The sequence below is a fragment of the Anastrepha obliqua genome, chromosome 5 (genome assembly GCF_027943255.1).
Source record: "Anastrepha obliqua isolate idAnaObli1 chromosome 5, idAnaObli1_1.0, whole genome shotgun sequence".
NCBI classification, from domain to species: Eukaryota; Metazoa; Arthropoda; class Insecta; order Diptera; family Tephritidae; genus Anastrepha; species Anastrepha obliqua.
In genome coordinates this window covers 73,357,765-73,377,149 of record NC_072896.1, presented here as the reverse complement: position 1 = coordinate 73,377,149, position 19,385 = coordinate 73,357,765, and the positions used below count along the sequence as shown (strand labels likewise).

The 19,385-nt window shown below is 33.6% G+C and overlaps 1 protein-coding gene across 7 annotated transcripts in view; it reads right to left on the bottom strand.

Moving 5' to 3' along the window:
- Positions 1-18,890, bottom strand: part of LOC129248535 (dedicator of cytokinesis protein 9) — a 126,733-nt gene extending 107,843 nt beyond the window's left edge. For all 7 annotated transcript variants that reach the window (XM_054888117.1, XM_054888118.1, XM_054888121.1 and 4 more), the window contains exon 1: positions 17,592-18,890. In XM_054888117.1, coding sequence (XP_054744092.1) covers positions 17,592-17,696 — 105 coding nt within the window. In that variant the 5' untranslated portion in view covers positions 17,697-18,890. The remainder of the gene's footprint in view (positions 1-17,591) is intronic.
- Between the last annotated feature and the right edge of the window lie 495 nt (positions 18,891-19,385).

Below are 19,385 nucleotides of genomic sequence, written 5' to 3'. Positions count from 1 at the left end.
ATAACTGCTGATTATTATTCCCATCAGCTATCAAACCTGAATGAGGCACTTAAAAAAATCGACCGTTTTTAGTGAATAGACGGAAAGTTTTGTTTCACCACGACAACGCAAGACCTCATACCGCAAGGCAAAGATTAGACAAGCTGAACGAGCTCGGATGGGAGCTAATGCCTCATCCAACATACTCTCCGGATATTGCACCTTGTGATTATCACCTTTTCCGTGGACTTCAATCCCATATGAGTAACAAGAACTACTCCTCAAAAGAAGCTATAAAAACTGATGTCGAAGCGTATTTTGGCTCCAAGGACAAACAATTTTTTGAGCAGAGAATTAAAAATTTGCCTAAATGTTGGAAAGACATTGTAAATAATGAAGGAAAATATATTATTAATTAATAAATACTTTAAACATCTTTTTTATTAATTTTAAAACCACCTTTAAGAAACGCACGAACCTATGGACTGACCTGATACAAATACTCTTTTTTTACAATATTCGCAATGTGTTGCACTCCAAATTTTTTTGTTATTTAAAAATAGAATAGAATAGAATAGAATAGTTCTTTATTTATGTATATTTACTGTCTATAATATCTGCTTATAGACTAAAAATAGAATTTTTAAACAAATAAATAAAAAATATGCGGCAATGGCCTTAAAGGTCGTCTGCCGGAATATGCAAATATTTTTAGCGTATCACGTAAATTCATTTACAATTAATTTTCTGTTTAAAGCTTCAGTTATGTAAGTAAGTAGCTCTAAAACTCATCATTTTTTTCATTCAACACATTCAATATGTCAATGTGTCAAAGTTGTTTTTTGGAAATTTGCAACAAATTGTGGTAATATTGGGCATCTTCCAATCATCATCATCATCAAGTAGCGATTACATCTCAGGGTGTGCTTTAGCTTCACCCACAATCCTCTTCCAACCTTCACGGTTCTTAGCAATAGATCTCCAGCTCTTAACTCGTAGCTTTTTCAGTTCGGCTATGACTTGGTGAAGCCAGGTTAACCTTGGACAATTCGTTGTTAAAAAATATTTTTGGGGGCGGCTGTCTACCATGCGCACAGTGTGTCCTAACCATTAAAGCCTTTGGGATTTAATGTGTGTGAAACATCTTCTTCCTGGCAAAAGTTTAGCAACTACTCGTTGTAGCGTATTCGGTACGTTCTATCGTTGCAGCGTATGGGGCCAAACACCCATTCGAAAACTCTTAAGCTCCTTTCGACTTTGCTTGTCAAAGTCCAGCACTCGCAGCCGTAGGACAGCACCGGCAGTTTTATTGACTGGTAGAGGCGGAGTTTGCATTCACGCGTTAGCAGTTTGGACTTCAGCAATTTTGTGTGGGCGTAATAGGCTTTGTTTGCTGCCATTATTCTGTCGTAACTACTGTTGTTATCTTTTATGAACACTTCCAAATACTTGAAGTGTTGAACACCTTCAAAGGTAAATGTCCCGATTTTAATGTTTTCAGGACTTCGTCTTTCTTCGTTGAGGGAAACCTTCAGATATTTAGTTTTGCCTTCATTTATTCTAAGGCCTACTGCTTTTGCACGACATTCAATATTACAGAAGGTTTCAATGAGATACCTTCCAATAAAATGTTTATTATATACCATTTAATTTCAAAAGACTGCATCTTGGTTCAAATATTACGGGCATTTCGTACCTACCAATTTTATCATTGAAGTAAGTTTTTCCTATGTGGCATGAAATTGCTGGCCACTCAATCACCATGCGGAGATTACAGTACCAATGTCCCCCTGTTATTTCCTACCAATGGATTTTCATTATTTTTTTTTTTGTTCAAATGTGGAGAAACCCTCCCATCGGGCAATCGGCGGCCCGGACATCGAGTGTGGAAGCCCGAACCACACATCCCCTTATGACCGTAACTGACACCCAGAGTTCCGGAGGAAGCACACTACTAGCGGTGAAAAACTGCACATTGACTATGTCAATGGAGAGCCGAATAAGTGACAGCCATATGATATCGAAACCATCCAAAGCAATTGAACAAGCTGTGGAGGATATGGAGATAACGGAAAATCTCTCCACAGACTCAGATGGATCTCTGATACCGAGTAAGTCTCTAACAATGGTTAAACCTGGTGCGTATCAGGAGAGTATCGGTAAAAAGGTGGAAGTTACTGGGAATTCGAATGCTGGTGCTGGTTTATCCGAAAGGCAGATCAAACGGAGAAAGCGAAAGGCGAAGAAAGCCGAAGCATTAGCTAAGGTAAGTACGTAAGCTCCGTCAACTTCGACATCTGTAATGGCACGGGAAAAGCGCGACAAAATAAATGATTCCTCTGTAATGTTGCAATCTTCCGGAGCCGAAACGGGGTCTGTGCCAACAACCGGGAAGAGGGGAAAGGCAAAGAAGAGGAAAGTCGCGAAACTGAAATCGGAAATACCTGCATCCTCGACCAAATCAGAGGCTGATACCCCTTTAAACTGAAAAGGAAAAGGCTAAGATACCTCAAATGTTAAATGGCACTCTGTCGTCAACGTTTGGCGCATCATTCGCGAGAGTGGCGGCCAAGGCAATGTCGGTCGAGATACATACCGACAAACAAGACGGTCTATTGTCCAAACGGCAACAAGAGCCATCGACGAGTCAAAAGGCGCACCGATTTTTGAGGGTAAAAGTGTGGTGAACAGCATTGTAAAAGTTCACTGTTCCAATGCGTTTTCCCCGAGAATGACAGGAAAAAGTAATATTTCCAGCCAGCGAAAACAGGATTCTGAGACTTTCCTGTAGAACTCCTCATCAGAGACTCACGGGACTTTCCAGTAGAACTCCTCCAGCAGAACTCCTCACACAAAACAAAGATCTTGACCCGACTCTTTGGAGAATATACTCGGATACACTGAGTATCGATCTTGGGTCACTCACGGTCCTGAGGTCGAAGCACGGGTGCCGCCCTCCCCTACATCTGGAGCGAATTCATTTTCGAGTCCAGGATAAGGCGGACGGCAAAACGTAAATATACTCAGACTGATGACTGAAGTTACTTTTATATTCACGCAAAATAGCAAAGCATCTCCTTTGCCGTAGACATGCAGGACTGCAAACACGCCCATACATACATAATACTAATACAAGAATCATGGGCATGCTACAAGTGTATCTGTGGTCTAGATGCTATATTATGGGCACAGATACTACATTGCGGAGGGAAGACGACAAACATGTATTATCATACCAAGGTTGATCGAACAGACGATATTAAAAGAGCTATGCTCTAGAAATATCGTTGTTGCAAAAATCAAGTACTGGATTATTGTCGAAGCTATCGTAGTTTGGGCCTACCTACCTTACGGCTCTTTACAGGCACTCCCTTCGAGGGAGCTAAGAGAAGTAGTCCAGCGTGCAGAATCCAGTAATCTGGGGCTAATAGTGGGTTGTGATGTAAACTCGGAGAACATAAGTTTAAGTAGATGCCACTTTGCAAAGGAATAACCGTTTAATTAAGGAATGCCACCTGCTTTCAAATACGCGTACTTACTGAATGACCCTCGTATTTAAATTGTATCGCATGTTTTTGATAAATTGTACATACATAAATATGTATGTATATAAATTATATTATATTTGCATATAACTGTGTTTGCTTCTATGGAAGTCCGTAACATGCAATAAAAGCCAATTAATTTGAACTTAATATTAATTCAGAGATTTATTATTCAACCGCTTTATGACTTCATTTTCCGTTTTAAATTCATAGCAATAGATTGCGGTGACATAAAAGATTACTGATAATAAAAAGTTATGTATAGGATGTTCCATTCAGATGGGCTATTTTTGAATTTTAAGCAAATTTAATTTTTGTTTGGAAAGTTGATTTTTCATTGCAAGAACGCATGTAAAGGGTCGCCGTAGCAGAGTGAGCATGAAGACATAAAGTATCTAAATAATCAAAAACATCTTTACTAATACGGTCGCTTCTCGGTAGGCAATAGCAGATCCGAGAATGCATTTCTGCTGGGAAAAAGCTCCTCATATCAAACCTTCTGCCGTTCGCGAACGTCACAGGTAAGCCATTTTACTTGTAGAACAGCATCAGGCTCTCGCGGCAGTATACAGGAAAACCCAACGGATAACTTAAAAAAAAAATGCCTGTTATATACATAGCACAGTATCCATATTTGGCCGACCAGTCAAGTTGGTTCTTTTTGACGAGTTTTTCATTCATCTTTTGGCATTTGCTTGTAATCGCAAAACATAGACTATTTTGGTTATGGACTTTCACAAATTTTATTCGTTATGCCTCCCTTTAATTCTGCATGAATAAACCTCTATGTTTACAAAAGACATGACAACCGTCAGAGAGCACCGCTATATGATCGCCAAAAAAAACATTAGCCGAAATTCAAAATTGGCGCTCTTAATGGAACACCCAAAATATTTTGCATATAAATATTTACCTACATTCATCACTTGACGGAAGAATTCTTAAAAAAGAGATGAGTATGAAAAATGTGCTGCTGTTGAATAAAATTTAAATTGATCATCCAAATTCAGAGATTGTTCATGCGGGTTATGTCGAGAGCGAAAATTTTGAAGCAGGAAATGTGTTTCGTTAGAATCGACGTGAAAGGACAATTCATAAAACGAAGGCTAGCTCACGGTGTGGCCCGTGACACTCTATAAACAATAGAGTTGTCCAAAAATATATTTAAAATTTTTTTTTATTTTTCCAACTATTGGCATTAAAATTGATTGTTTAGAACGGAAAGAAAGGTTTACCGAACATGTTTCGCATTTCAATTTATTTCAATATAAAATATACCATATTAGATAAGCCCTGATTGCGTTGGGACAGCGGGAATGCTTGTATTGTTTTCTTTTATTCTAAAAATATGGATCTTATGAAAATATTGTCATATGCACTGTGTTGTGTGTTTCATATGAACATGGAACAAGAAAAATTCAACACTTCTACAAATTATATATTTAATACAATCTGGCGCAAAATGAATCATCTAATTTCGTTTTTAAATAAATTTTTTACTAATTAAAAAATAATAATTTTTCGTGACGCACACCATTGCTTGAATGTTTATTGTTGTTGTTGTTGTAGCAAAGCACTAGGCCTTGGCAGTGGCCTGTAGTCACTGATCGTCATCGTCTAACTCATCTAACGGTAGGTCCAGGAAACGTGCTGTTGCGACTATCGTGCTGGTTACTATCGTGCGGTTACACATTCGCCTGGTCAAAATTTGACAAAAGAAAATGTAAATTTGACAGTGTGGAATGAATGCGAGATTATTGCGATATTTGGAAAGTCATAAATTTAAAGATATCCAATAATAATAAAATACACTAAATTAAAACCAAATCAAATGCAAATAAAAACAATCGATATGGCCAGAAGGCTTCAATAGTGACTAACATTTTTTTACTTTCGATACTAGCAGCACTAGTCCATACAAACAAACACATGTACATATGTATGTATGTGCACAAAAATCTTACTAAATGTTTTGCATAAGCTATTAAGACTATTAATATATTAAATAGTGCATAAAAAACTTCATTAATATTACATATGCACGTTCGCTAACTAAACTTAAGCATTGAAACAGCAAAAACAATTAATAGCGGAACAGTAAAAATAAGCCAATTGTGGTACACTAACCGGTTGAAGCTTAATCCCTACGTTACTTGCCCCTTTGCAAAGCACAGTTCACAATTACCCGCTTGCCCGGCAAGACAAACAGATGTGTACAAATGTCTACATATACCTACACATGAGTACAAAATAAATCGTTTGTTTCCGCAGTGTCATATCAAATGAGCCAACAACAAATACAAAAACATCGATTCGGCATGAATTGAGGTGAAAAGAGCTTGTAGGGGAAATTAAATACCATTGGAATACGGAGAGTCCGGGAAGAATGATACTGAAATCAAGTGACTGAGGTAACCGAATGGATAGGCTTTTTCGTATAGGCAAATAGAAAAAAATTATATGCATAAACACATGTAACACACACAAATGAGGTATGCTTCTATGTACGTGTGCATGTACGGATATTCAGAGAGTGAAATTGTCGGCAGGTAAGCCTGAAAGGTGATGGAAGCACACGATCCGTGACGCAGTGACGCAGCTGGGCGAACACGTCACCATTAAAAAGGGTAAAAAATAAAGAATATACAAATGAAAATAAATAAAAAATAAAACGAAATTCAAATCGAGATCGTAGGTGAAAAAGTAAGTATAATAAACATAGAATGCGGAATGTAAAAGCAAACATAAAATAATAATAATAACCAGCATTAAACAAGCAAAACTAAAAAAAAAATATAACTAAAATAGAGCAATAAAACCAAATCAAGAACAAGAATATCTAAATTAATTTTTTTATTTCATTTAGGTGAAAAAGTAAGTATAAAGAATATAGAATGCGGAATGTAAAAAAAAATGAAATAATATTGTAATTACCAGAATTAAAAAAGCAAAACAAAAAAACGTATAAAAATAAGAGCAATAACACCAAATCAAAAACAAGAATATCTAAATTAATTTTTTTATTTTATTTAGAATGGAAAAAAATTAAAAAACAAGCTCAGTCACACAAAACTGTAGCCAGTCACATAAAACAAAAGCAAAATTGGCGAATCAACATATGCCAATAAAGTTGAATCGTTGGAGTTGAACGAGTGGACCGCGTTGAAAAAACCGGTGCCACAAAGGTGTGTGAAGTGTGTGTCAAATAGCCAAACAGTCACTTACAATACTACTACACATCAGCAAGAGCAACAAAAACGGCTATGCCGGGGATGAGCTGTCACTGCAATGAGCATGCATACTCGGCATGCATAAGTATGTAACATAAATAAGTATGAATGTAAAATCAGCCAGTTTGGAATACTCTCAGGCCATCGTGAACCACTCTGTAGCCTTTGAGCTTTTTGCGAATATGATTATTCATGTTTTATAGCCTCATAGTTAATAGCATGAAACAAATACATAAATATTTTCGTTATGAAGTCAGCGCATCTTTGAAGTTGAAAAACTTGTTTGTACTGAAATGAAAATTTAAAGCCCGAGGTGGGAATGGCTACTGTATCTCAACGCGAAGAGCTGAAGAAGAATAATTAATAAAATTGATCTTCTGTTCGATGTAATTATTTCAACTTCATATGTAAGTACATAACTACTCAAATTTTGAGACATGTATTTATACATATATAGGTTTTTCTTTTAGGAGAATGAGCTACATATATTTTCATAAAAAAAACGTATACAATTAAATGAGAAACAAATGACTTGTGAAAACTTGTCAGTTAATGTTAGTTATAGCTATTCTACCATTTCAATCTCGACAATTTTTTGCTGACTTATAACTAATACAATTTTATTACTTTTTATTTCCTAGCATTTTATTAAGTTTACTTTTTTTTTGGTATTCCTTTATTTTATGGCTGTTATAGCAGCTTAAATATTCCCCATACATACATATATTGGTAATGCTGCGGGAGTAACAGTCTATGGCCGGGTCGTTTTGGTAACTTAGAACCGACTGTCACAGGAACTTTATTTTATGGTATTATTTTTTTTTCATGTAATCTCATTTCATTTAAATTGTTTCCTTTTATTTCATTTCATTACTTTGTTCATTTTAGTTCTTTTTTATTTTTTTGCATACCCTTTTTTCTATTTATTTTTGATTTGTTTTTTATTTTTATTTTAATTTTTTATTTTTTTTCTTGCTCTTTATTTTTTTATCTTTATTTACTTTTTTCTCGATATTTATTTTCTTCCTTTCCTTTCTTTTTTCTTGTTTTTCTTTTTTTCCTTTCCTTTCTTTTTTCTTTTTTTCTTTTCTTTTTTCTTTTCTTTTTTCTTTTCTTTTTCGCTTTTTTTCTACTATGTTTTGTTTTTTTTTAGTTTTTTATAATTATTTTTTTCTTTTTTTACTTTTACTTTTTCTTTTTTTATTTTTTTCTTTTGTTTATTTTTTTTTTTGTTTTATTTCTTTTTCCCCTTTTTTTTGTTTTTCCATTATTTTTTTTTTCTTTTAATATTTAATTTTTTTATTTTACAATAATTTATAAGTATCAAAACGCTTTGCGGATGTAACTGAAACGTAACAAATCACACGCTTACATTTACTGCTCCCTACTACCTATGACAAACGGCTCCCACTACCTAAGCTTTGTTTTATATTGTGTTTTTTTTCATTATCTTTTTCATTGTTTTGTATTAAATAGTTTACTTTGTTAGCTTTTTTTACTAAAAAGTTCCACATTCGATTGATTTTGATTTATTTATTTTTCATAAAACATTCACTGTTCGTTGTATCGGTCTGTTAAGTGTGTCATAGTGTGCCTCCAAACATGGCACGTTCACGGCAATTGCTTGCACGTCATCTCTGTCATCGACTTTTTGTTGTACATATGTTATGTACATACATATGTATTTGTTCCATACGATGCGCCCGCGCATCATATATATTTATGATTGAGTTGAAAAAGAAATATCAAAAGCGTTCCGCAGGTATTTAAGCACGCTTGTATGTAATTTAGATACAATCAAATTTGTTTCCCCCCTTTCACCAAATTAACAAATCATTAAACTTAAATTCTGTAGAGTTTTTCTTCTAATGAGTGCAAAAATTAGGAGAAGATAGGAACAAAACTTAAATAATTGAATAAAACGGCATAGAAGAGTGGGTTTATGTGTGTGTGTAACTATCATTCGGTTGACCGTTCGACGGTTAACGATAAATCTTCGAGTGCTCTTCTATTAAAGAAAAGCGTCTCATAAAATTCCGTCTGCCGTTCTAAGACGTTAGAGCTGCTACCTACCACTACATATGCTTGCTATGAGAAACGGTTCGGGTCTGACATTATTGCATGTACATGTGTATGTATGTATGAGTATATATACATATGTACATACATATGTTTATAGCATGTAAAAATACACCTTTCGCATACTGTTCACTTATAAAATCAGTTGCCCATTATCTCCCAAATTGTCCATTGTATTTGTTTTTCATCCGCAATGTGGCAAACAAAAATATCTATTAAATATTTATGTATGTAGGTGTGTATATGTAACTGATAATCAGTCATTATTGGAATGGACTAATGTTATGGGCTCATCCATAAAGTACTATAAAGACACATGCATATACATTCACAAACATACATATATAAGTACTTAAATAAATATTATATTGGGTATGTACAAAAATATATTTATATAAGTATGTAATTATATTTATATAAGTTATGAACCTTCTTCATATATATATGTACATATGTATGTTGGAGCTTATCTTAGGCTACGAATATAGTGGTAGTGCGTATAATTTGTTGACTATTTTTTTGTTGTATTTTTTCGTAAAAGCCCAAATTTTCCTCTTTATGATAACTACTTTCATTTTCGCATATACATACATATATACATGTCTATCTACCTATCCAACTATTGTATAAAAATATACAGGCATATGTATATGCAGGTTTTATTATTAACACCTGACCCTAGAAAACAATGTCGCATTGCCCGCTGAAAATTTGTCACCAAAATAATGTTACACAGTACTTAAAAGTCTATAATAACCCGCATCAAGAAAAATTAGGCCAAAGTGGAAGAGCAAATTTTTGAAGATAGGAAGTGTTTTCAAATGATTGTTAATAATGTTATCAGTTTTTTTACAAAAAACAAGACGAAATAGTTCAATTCGTATAGCATAATAAACTGAAAAGGGATTTGCATTTATAGCTTTTTAGGGTTTATGAAATTTTGTAAGACAAGCATTTGGTATAGTGTAACCCTATCGAAGTTAGCTTTGAATAGGTAGTTTCTATATGAGACACACGTGGGATTGTATAAATATATACATTCACATTATTTTTTAACAATATTACTGAATGAAGCATTTACTTATGCGAGCATAAAAGAGAAAAGTGACATATGTACATATATTCAAAATTCCATTTCCACTTTATTTGCATTATCTTTGTTCGCAGTGGCTGTTTTCTTACATAAATAAATACAAATAACTAAATTAACAAAGGTTAAAACAATAAACAACTATTTGCGCATATTTTGTAGCAGACAATTTTAAATATGTTTTTGTTTAATATTTCTATGAAGGTAATAACAGTTTAATTTCCTAAAGCGACAAAATAGGACAAAAAGAAGTCAAAAATGTATCGCAATTACAATTAAAGAAAAACCACAGGCCTCATTGTCACTAAACTTTACCCCTTTTTGTTACGGTGCACTGCAGTGTATTGGATTTCTCCTAATTTTGCCTCAATTTCATGTAAATCATTTGAAAAAAAAAAACTGCCATAAAACTATGTACATTTACCATTAAAATTGTCTTTGAGAGTGTTTCTTGGCGCATAGTTTTGTGGAGCATTTTAAAGCAATATCCCGTGTGGGTTATTTTGACTCTTCCTTTAAAAAACAAAAAAACTTATGATGTACTTTTTTATCGCGCACTGTTTTCGTCTGAAAAAAACACCTACTGAACTTTAGGGGGAATATTTTAAACTTCCATCAACCACATACATATGGAATATTTTTTAGATATTTAGTTTTTACATTATTTGGATTTCTATAGTTTATGAACCAAAATTTACAAAATATCAATAACAATACCTCCGAAATTCTCTTATTTAAGTAAATAAATTAATTACCCTTTTTCTCGTGCTCACCTGCGCGCTTTCATCGATATCGAAATGGAATGCGTAATTTTGTACTACTGAGCTTTGATAAATCGGGCTATTAATAAGATTTCAATAACTATTAATGCGCTGTTTAGTGATCTCCAGATTAACTTCTTTCAAATATATAAATATATCATATATAATAAGAGGTGTGACACAAGGAATACAAAAAGTCGCCCCATTAAAGCACTTTTTCGAAATATCTCGATCACAGCTTCTCTTAGCGGAGACACGTTTATTCAAAAACATTTAATTGTTTTTCCATTTAAATTAAGATATACCCAAAGCATAAGCCAAATCGGACCATAAGCACGATTTCTCGAAATATCTATCGCAGCGCTACCTACCGGTTCTATAACCGACAAAACTATTTATTTTTAGGTAGGTAAGACACATTCCAAGTATGAGCAAAATCGAAGTATAATAAAATTCTACGGGCGTTCCCATGACTGTCGGTTTACGTTACCGGAACGACCCGGATTTCAGCAGCATTCCCCGTGCGTGTATGGAGAATATTTATGTTGCACCACAACAACAAAAGCAGCAACAGCAATTCTTCAGAATATCTCTTGTACTGTGCCACGTAGAAGGTCCAAAGAAATTTTTAAATCTTCTCAGATGTTATTATAACCAAAAAAAATCAAAAATTACTTTTATTTCTTTTCCAGATGTAGCAAAATTAATTGGGTGACATGTGAATAATTTTGTACTCCTCTATAAATACAAACATATATACATAACCGTTTAATGCTAAATTTTCGCTTCAAATTATTCTTCTTTTCCTTCTAGCTTAAATGTCTAGGAGAAAAAATGCTTATGTACAAATGTAAGCCCTGCAGTCAAACCAATTAGTTCTGAACTGTTTTATTTACAGTTTCTTTTGGAGCTGAAGTGGTTCGACCTCTAGCTGCTAATGCTGCGGCTATTCTTTTAACCTGGTGATGTCCTATGAAGTGTCAATTGGGAGCCTCCTTTTAACGAACTAGTAAAACCATGTATGGGTGTATCTCAACAGTTATTGTTCATAACAAACAAAAAAAGTAGATTTTTGACTCCATCAACATTTAAGTGCAGCTTTAACGTTTAAAACATTCTTGTTTATATTTTTTATTAGTAAATATTAGTTTTGCGTACACCTAAAAGTGGTAACTTTTGAACTGGTCCAATTTTAGTAGCACTCGAACTAGTATGACTTCATCAATAAAATACCAGTTTCATACATATGCAGAGGGGTATTAGCACTGAGCACATCTAAATGCCCATTGTGGTACAAAACCAAAAAATTATGTTTCTTTCTGACTTTTATGTAAAACTTTCATTCAAGTTTAGAACTAATGACAATGTGTTCAATTAGTACATAAAATAATATTTGTGCGACTGAGGGGCAGACCAAAAAAAAGGTCAAAAGTGATCAATTACTTTAATTAAAAGGGCTACTAGAGTTAATGCCGCTATAAGTAGCTATACATACATACATACACATGTTCGAACAGACACAATACGAATAGCAATGTTCGAAAAAGTTGTCAGAGTACATAAAAAGCGTTGAAATTCAATGAAAGGAATACTAATGAAGTTTGAAATTGAATTTCTATAGAAACTTATTTCAATATTGTATTTTTTTGTCGGTTGATTCTTAAATATGAACTTGTACATCATCAGCTGCTACATGTAGGTAAGAAATAAATAAAAACAAAAAAAATTTTTTAATCGAAACTTTTTCGAAAAAAATCTTAAAAATAAAGAATAATCGGAAAATATTATTTTTTAATATGAGAATCGCATTTTCTAATTTTGGTAATAAACTTAAACATTTTTTTTTAATTTTCTATGTGAAACAAATAAGAAACACCAAAACTTTTACTTAATATACCGACTAATATATAAGTACATACATACATAGTTAATATTTGCAGTTCAATGAAAATTATCCGTAATTGTTCTCATATTTTTTTTTAATCTTGGTAAAAAAATATAAAAAAAAAAATTGGAATGTTTTTCATTTAAAACATTCACGAAAGAAATTCAAAATTTTCTCAGTGCCGAAACTTATAGTTAATAGTTTAAATTTATATGATAAAAAATATTATATATATTTTCAAAACAAAAATTCTTTCAAAATTAAAAAAAAAAAAGAATAAATATACAAATCCTATTCAAGAATTTTAAAATTTTCAAAGACATTTATTTACAAAATTTTAATTTTTTTTTTTAGTTTTTTAGTGAAACATTTAAGAAGTATCAAGAATTTGACTCAATATACTATGCCATGGAATATAGGTAAGAATTAGTTCAATAATTTTATAAAAATATATGTATGTACATACATATGTATGTAAGTATTTAATATGAAAAAAGTTTGTGAATTCCTGCTTGTTTGGGAAACTAAATTTTTGAATTTTTAAAATAAAAAAATGTCTACAAAAATAAAAAAACTATCGTAAACAAATTAAAAAAAAAAATGATTTTGAGACATTTAGGGAAAAAAGCTTTACTTAGTACTGACGAATATAGTTATTAAAAATATTTGGAAACTTATTTCCAAAATTTTGGTTTGCCATTTTTGAAAAACCATTACAATAAAAGCACTAGAACTAAAAATATTATAAAAAATTTTAAAACGAATTAATTTTTTTTTTTTTTGATTTTGGTAAAGATTTCTTACATTTTTCAAAAATGTATTTGTATGACAAAATCTTTACGAAAATTTTTAATTTTTATTTTATTTTGTTTAAAAAAAAATTTTAATTTTAAAATAAGTTTTAAGTAGTTAAATGAGCTAGAGCAGGGATGGTCCGCAGTGTGTCACTTATTCCCAACGTAGCATTATCCGATAGACGCGGCCTCCCTCTCACATTACATATTAATTGTATAATCGTTTCAAAAAATCAGCAAATAACTAGGCTATAAGCTTCATCTTATACCAATAGCGTGATGAAATACAAACTAACACATGCCCTATCTACCCCACTCATCTAACACCCCTCTCCCTGTGGAGCCAACCTGTCGAAACAGCAAGTTTTCTGGACCTACCGTTAGATGAGCTAGACGGAGACGACCGGTGGCTTACACTACACTGACAGGGCAAAGTTACTGCTGCAACAACAACAAAGCAACTGAAGCTTTTTAAAGCATTTCCTCAGTATAAGGTTTCCGCGAAAGCTTTATATCCACAATCAGACCCAGGTAATCAACCTTAGCAGAAAGCATCAATGACTGAAGGGGTAGAATTCTGGAAATATTATAATGTATCCAAAATGCAACGCACTCCGTTCTGAGAGAATTACTAAATTGACCATAGTGGAATATTTGGCTACCAAATTTACATGATTTCAGCAAAATGGCATGCTTCGAAGCTTCAATTTGACAATGTTTTTTGAGTTGCACTGGAATAGCGATTTTGTGCAGGAACTCCAAAAACGATTTAAACCCTTAGGCCAGGCAAGGCAATTCATTGAATGTAATTATATTTTTTAAGCAAAAGGAATCTAATACTCTTTTTAATAATATGCCAGAAACCGTTTATCAATTTTATTTTACTATAAGTAATGTAAGGACCACCCACCCTTTACTCGAGTCATCCAATTCAAAAATTGAAATTAAAAATATTTAATTTCGCTGACTTAGAAAAAAATAGTAGCAGTATTTTTATTATGAGGCGAGTGCCTCTTAGAAGTACTATATCATATGTACTTCTGTATGTATGTGTGTATGTATGTATGTATTTATGTATGTATGTCCGCAGTCATTAAAACTAATCATGCAACTGGTTACGTCGTAATTTCATTTCCTTTCCTCCACTCAGTTGCGCGCTCGCACAGTCAATGCTTTGCTATGATTAAACTGTGACGATTGAAATTCTCCGACTGCTACCCGCTGAAAATTACATATGTATGTAGGTACATATATGTATATGCATAAAATAAGTTATTGAACTGCAGCGCAGCACAAGTGTATGTTGGAGTGGAACGAAAATTATTTTATAACCGCATAATAAAACACCCATCCACATATGAATGAATGTGTACAGACACATTCAAACATCCAATTCGCCTCAGGTATCACTGGAATTGCCAAGCTGTTTAAGCGACCTTGAAATCTCACCGTCCAGGCAATAACAGCCAAGATGAACAGGCAAACATCCGAAAAGCAGCGAACAGAGGAAGAATTAAAAAACTGCTGCTAGCGATAGCCAATACACAAAATAGAGGTTATTGTGGATAATGAGTTTTTGCTGTGGAATTTCAAATGGAGTGATAATGATAATGAAAAATGAAAAAAATGAGGTGACTCATGGAAATTAAAAATCAGAAGCAGAAAATGGTTTTTATTATTTCATATTGATTCAATTCTATTTCAATAACCTTTTATCTTTTTCTCCACTTGCATGACGTTATAAGGCACTTTGAAGCAAGTAAACCAGTAGAAAATAAGCCAAAAATCGGTAGACCAAAATTGTTCTCGCGAGCAGAAGAACGAGAGATGGAGCTAGCAATTAAGAGGGATTTCATCAAAAAGTTATAATTAGCATTGAAAATAAATATTTACATATTATACTCGAAAAATAGACCTCGGATTTTCAGTCATAAATTGGCATCGATTTCCGATTAGACGAGCAAACTTAAATGTGGCGAAAGACTAATGAAGATTTACTGAAAAAAACCGGCAAATTGACACGCTTCGAAGGCGTCCCATATTGGTTGGAGATGGACGTCTGACCCAGGCTGTGAAAACCTGTAGCTTATAGATGATAATAAAGGGAGGAGCTGGATTTCACGTAGATCCCAGAGCCGGAACTGTGCTCGAGTTTGACCACAATTGAGCCTCTAGCAGCACCACACACCAGACAAAGTCTTAGTCAAAATAAAAACATTTAAGGTACTTTAAAAAAAATGTTTCGGTTTTAAGTTCGATTAGGAACCCAATTCTTCTGCATATTTGTTTTTTTTTTTTTTTTTTGTCTGTTAATTTATTTATTTTTATTTTTTTGTCTCTAATTTAAACGCAACATTCATCTTATCAGCAAACCCAGTTAGCCGGATTTTAAATTCCAAACGATTTGTGTCAACTTACATCTCATAGTTCTGATTTCACTTGAAGGACGCAAGCAGAAGCTAAGAATTATTTGACTTCCCTTTGCATAGTCACAAGTATGCAAGTAAAAAAAAAAGTTTGGCAGAACTAAATGCGACCTTTGCTCCCCGTAAATACAACTTTCATCTTGCTTGCTTTTAATTTCGCTTTTGTTGGCTTCAGAGAACAGCTAAGACGGTGTTTTTTTTCGTTATTTGTTGGCTCTTCGCCAGCATCTTTCTCACTGCTTTCTATTGCGCATTTTTTTTTTTGCTTTTTTTTTCTTATAACTTTATAATTCTTTTGGCGGCTACTGCGCATTGTGCGTCATTTTTCTCTGTAAATATTTGCTTCTTAGGCTGATTTGGAGAAAACACAGCCTCCGTTCCGTTTCTACGTTTTTTTTTGTTTTTTTTTTTTTTGTTTTTCATTGTAGGTACACACATTTCTTACGACATAATTTAGGGCTATGCTTTAGCTGCTGGTCGTATTTATAGAGCAAACCCTTTTAATTCCTTTTGTCCGTAAACTGTCTTTTTTTGGCTTATTTTAGTCATATGTCGATCACTTTCAACATTATTCGCTGGCATTTTGGTATTTTCGGCTGTTTATTGATTTTTACTCATTTTCACTGTTTATGGGTGGTTTTTGTTTTTGTTTGCTTTAGTGTCTGTTCCACAAAGTGTGTTATCGGCATTGCCTTTATTGAGTTGCCTTTATGGCTTGTTCCCAATTCTATTCAGTGAGGATCTGCGCATTATGATTGCAAATTACAACAAAAAGAGAAAACCAAACAGCTGGTGAAATATATTATTTACAAATTCGATTTTTATTTTTTGCATAAATTGTTTTCAATTTTTGCATACAAAGAAAAGAGATGCTCTAATCGAATGTACTTTTGGTACTATTTAATAGTTGTTATTTTATTAGAGGTGCTGTAGCAACTACTCATCACAACTAGTTTACAAAATAATAACTTTCTACTGCTCCCTAGGTTTTTTACTATCAACGAGGTTTTTTACTTCTATTTATTAATTAATTTATTAATTGTTTTTTTTTTTTTTTTTTTTGGTTTAATAAATGAAAGCCAATTAATGTTGTAATCAACTTTTGAAGCATTTTACTTCAAAGAGCAATTTAATAGCTGCATACCTATGTACTCGTGTACTTAATTATTAATAACAATAATTTCAAGTACATTTGAAATATGTGCACGTATAGATTTGTTTTGCTAAATTCCGACGAGTTCATTGCACTATCGGCTGACTTCGTTCGCTGTTCACAACAAAAACATTTTAAATGCATTACGAAAGAATCGTCATCGGCAATATTATTATCATTTTTTCTTTTTACTATTATTATAATTTTGCTGTTATTATCGCACGAGGCAATATACGAGGAATATACCTACATACATACATACAACCATTCCCATCACCACACAATTAGTGGCCGGACGCGCTAACCAGTAGTCGTATCGGAAAGCAACAAAACTGCCGCGGCAACTATATGTTATGCAAAGGAAACAAGAAAAAGTCACAAGAGTTACAACATTGCCGGGTAGAGACCACAGACACACCCTTTTGTGAAGATGCAAAGGAAAAGGATATCGCAACAGCGAACATAATTCCATAGCATAATAAGCAAAAGGAATGCAATAACGGCAGAAAAAAATACGAGAAAATAGTGCAATAACAATGTAAGCTTACATATATGTATGTATATATGTAATTATGCAGATAACAGCACGTATAATCCGGTATGCAATTATTCTATATGTACATACATACATACATTTGTAGGAACTTACCAATGCCGTGCTCTGCCGCACAACCTGCGACACGGATTCGCGAAGATGGGCCGCCGTGCCGGCTTTGTTGTTGTTTAGGCCGCGTGTGAATTTACGTTCGCTCATCTTGGCCACAAATCAACAGCGAAGGCCAACTAAACGAAGCAGCACGGAGAGGAATGCAATCCAATAAGAATTTATACCAAAACAAGTTATACAAAAATTGACGCACAATGACAGCGTTGGAAGACGCTGCTCAAATGCGTGGTCGGTCGGTTGTTGGCCGATGGAATTCAAGTTGAAAGGAAGCACACAGATGATTGGCAAACTTTGAGGCACTAAATATGTGTATGTTGCGAATGACAGCACGGCCTCGAACGATTTGCTTCCTTTTTTGTTTGTTTGCAGCCTACGCTGTAGTCAGCGTGATGAATTTTCCTTTACTTTTATTTTTAATAAGTTATTTTTAAATTGCAAATAGCTCTATTTTTGTATAGCACGCCGGTTTTTTTAACATACAACACGCACACAAACAAACATGTGTGCGCGTTCGTGTTTCGGCACTTGGAAGGGGTCGATTGTTGAAGACAATCGGTCCACTTTGTTGTTACTTTTATTGTTTTCCAATTTCACGAGCACGATGAGTAATCGCTGGTTATCCTGTGGGAACCACCACCGGCACCCCCACCACGTCCAAAACGCGCTCTCTTTTTTGCTTTGAAACTACTTTTATCCGATATTTTTGCAAGTTATAATCGTTTCTACACTATACCCAACATATTACTTGGCATTTGCGCAAAATTCTTGAAGGACATTCTCGTCAACAAGGCAACCGACAAGCCTCCCTCCCACTAGCTTCCCTCCAATAATGCAATAAGCACACAATCTCCAATGCGGCTTTTCCGCTATTATACACAAAACACAATTGAGATGATTTTCACAAAATTTTGAATTTGCCTTTTCGCAATTTCCAAAACATTCACACTTATGCAAAATTAATTTTCTATGTATATTCAAAGATTTTTAGAACACAAGTTAATATTATCGATACAAATTTTCCAGACACGAATATTTTAATATTTATTACAAACAGCGAAACAGCAAGCCCAATTTAATTTAATGGCAGCCGAACTGCTTAGCTTTGCACATTATTTGTTTATCTGTTTTCCCAATTTGTTTACTTTTTACATTTTCTTTGATTTTTGCTTTGCAATTCAAATTCCAAACATTTATTCACCCACACATATATGTATGCAGACATAAGAGCGAACGACCATAAATTACGAGCACTACAATAATAAAAATTTAACCAAATCGGCTGACGCGCGTTTTACTACTGAAAAACAATTCGCCGTCCAAACAGCAAAAAGTGGTCGCACAATTATTATACATTTTGAAAGCAACTCTGCGGACAGCTGTTCGAGTCGTTGGACTGTGGAAGGTAAAGCGATGCAGATGCCATATTGGTTAAATAGCAAATGGTATTAATTTGTATAAATTTTAGTAGTTTACTTTATATTTTACTATGGTATTCAAATGTATAAATTTATATAGTTACTGAACAGTTTCGTAAAAATACTTTGTACGCTGAACAACAATAATAAACAAAACAAAAGATTTAAAATATTTCAAATATTAATTACTTCACATCTAGTGGCAACACGCCAATGTCATCGGTTACGCAGCAGCATATCGTCAATCGTTTAATGTTCCGCCGGATGTGCAGAAGTAAAAAGATTTCTTGGATTTGTGCTTTCATATAGTGCAAGTGAAAATATTTTCTAATTAGTTTTGAGTTAACGGGAATTTGGAGAT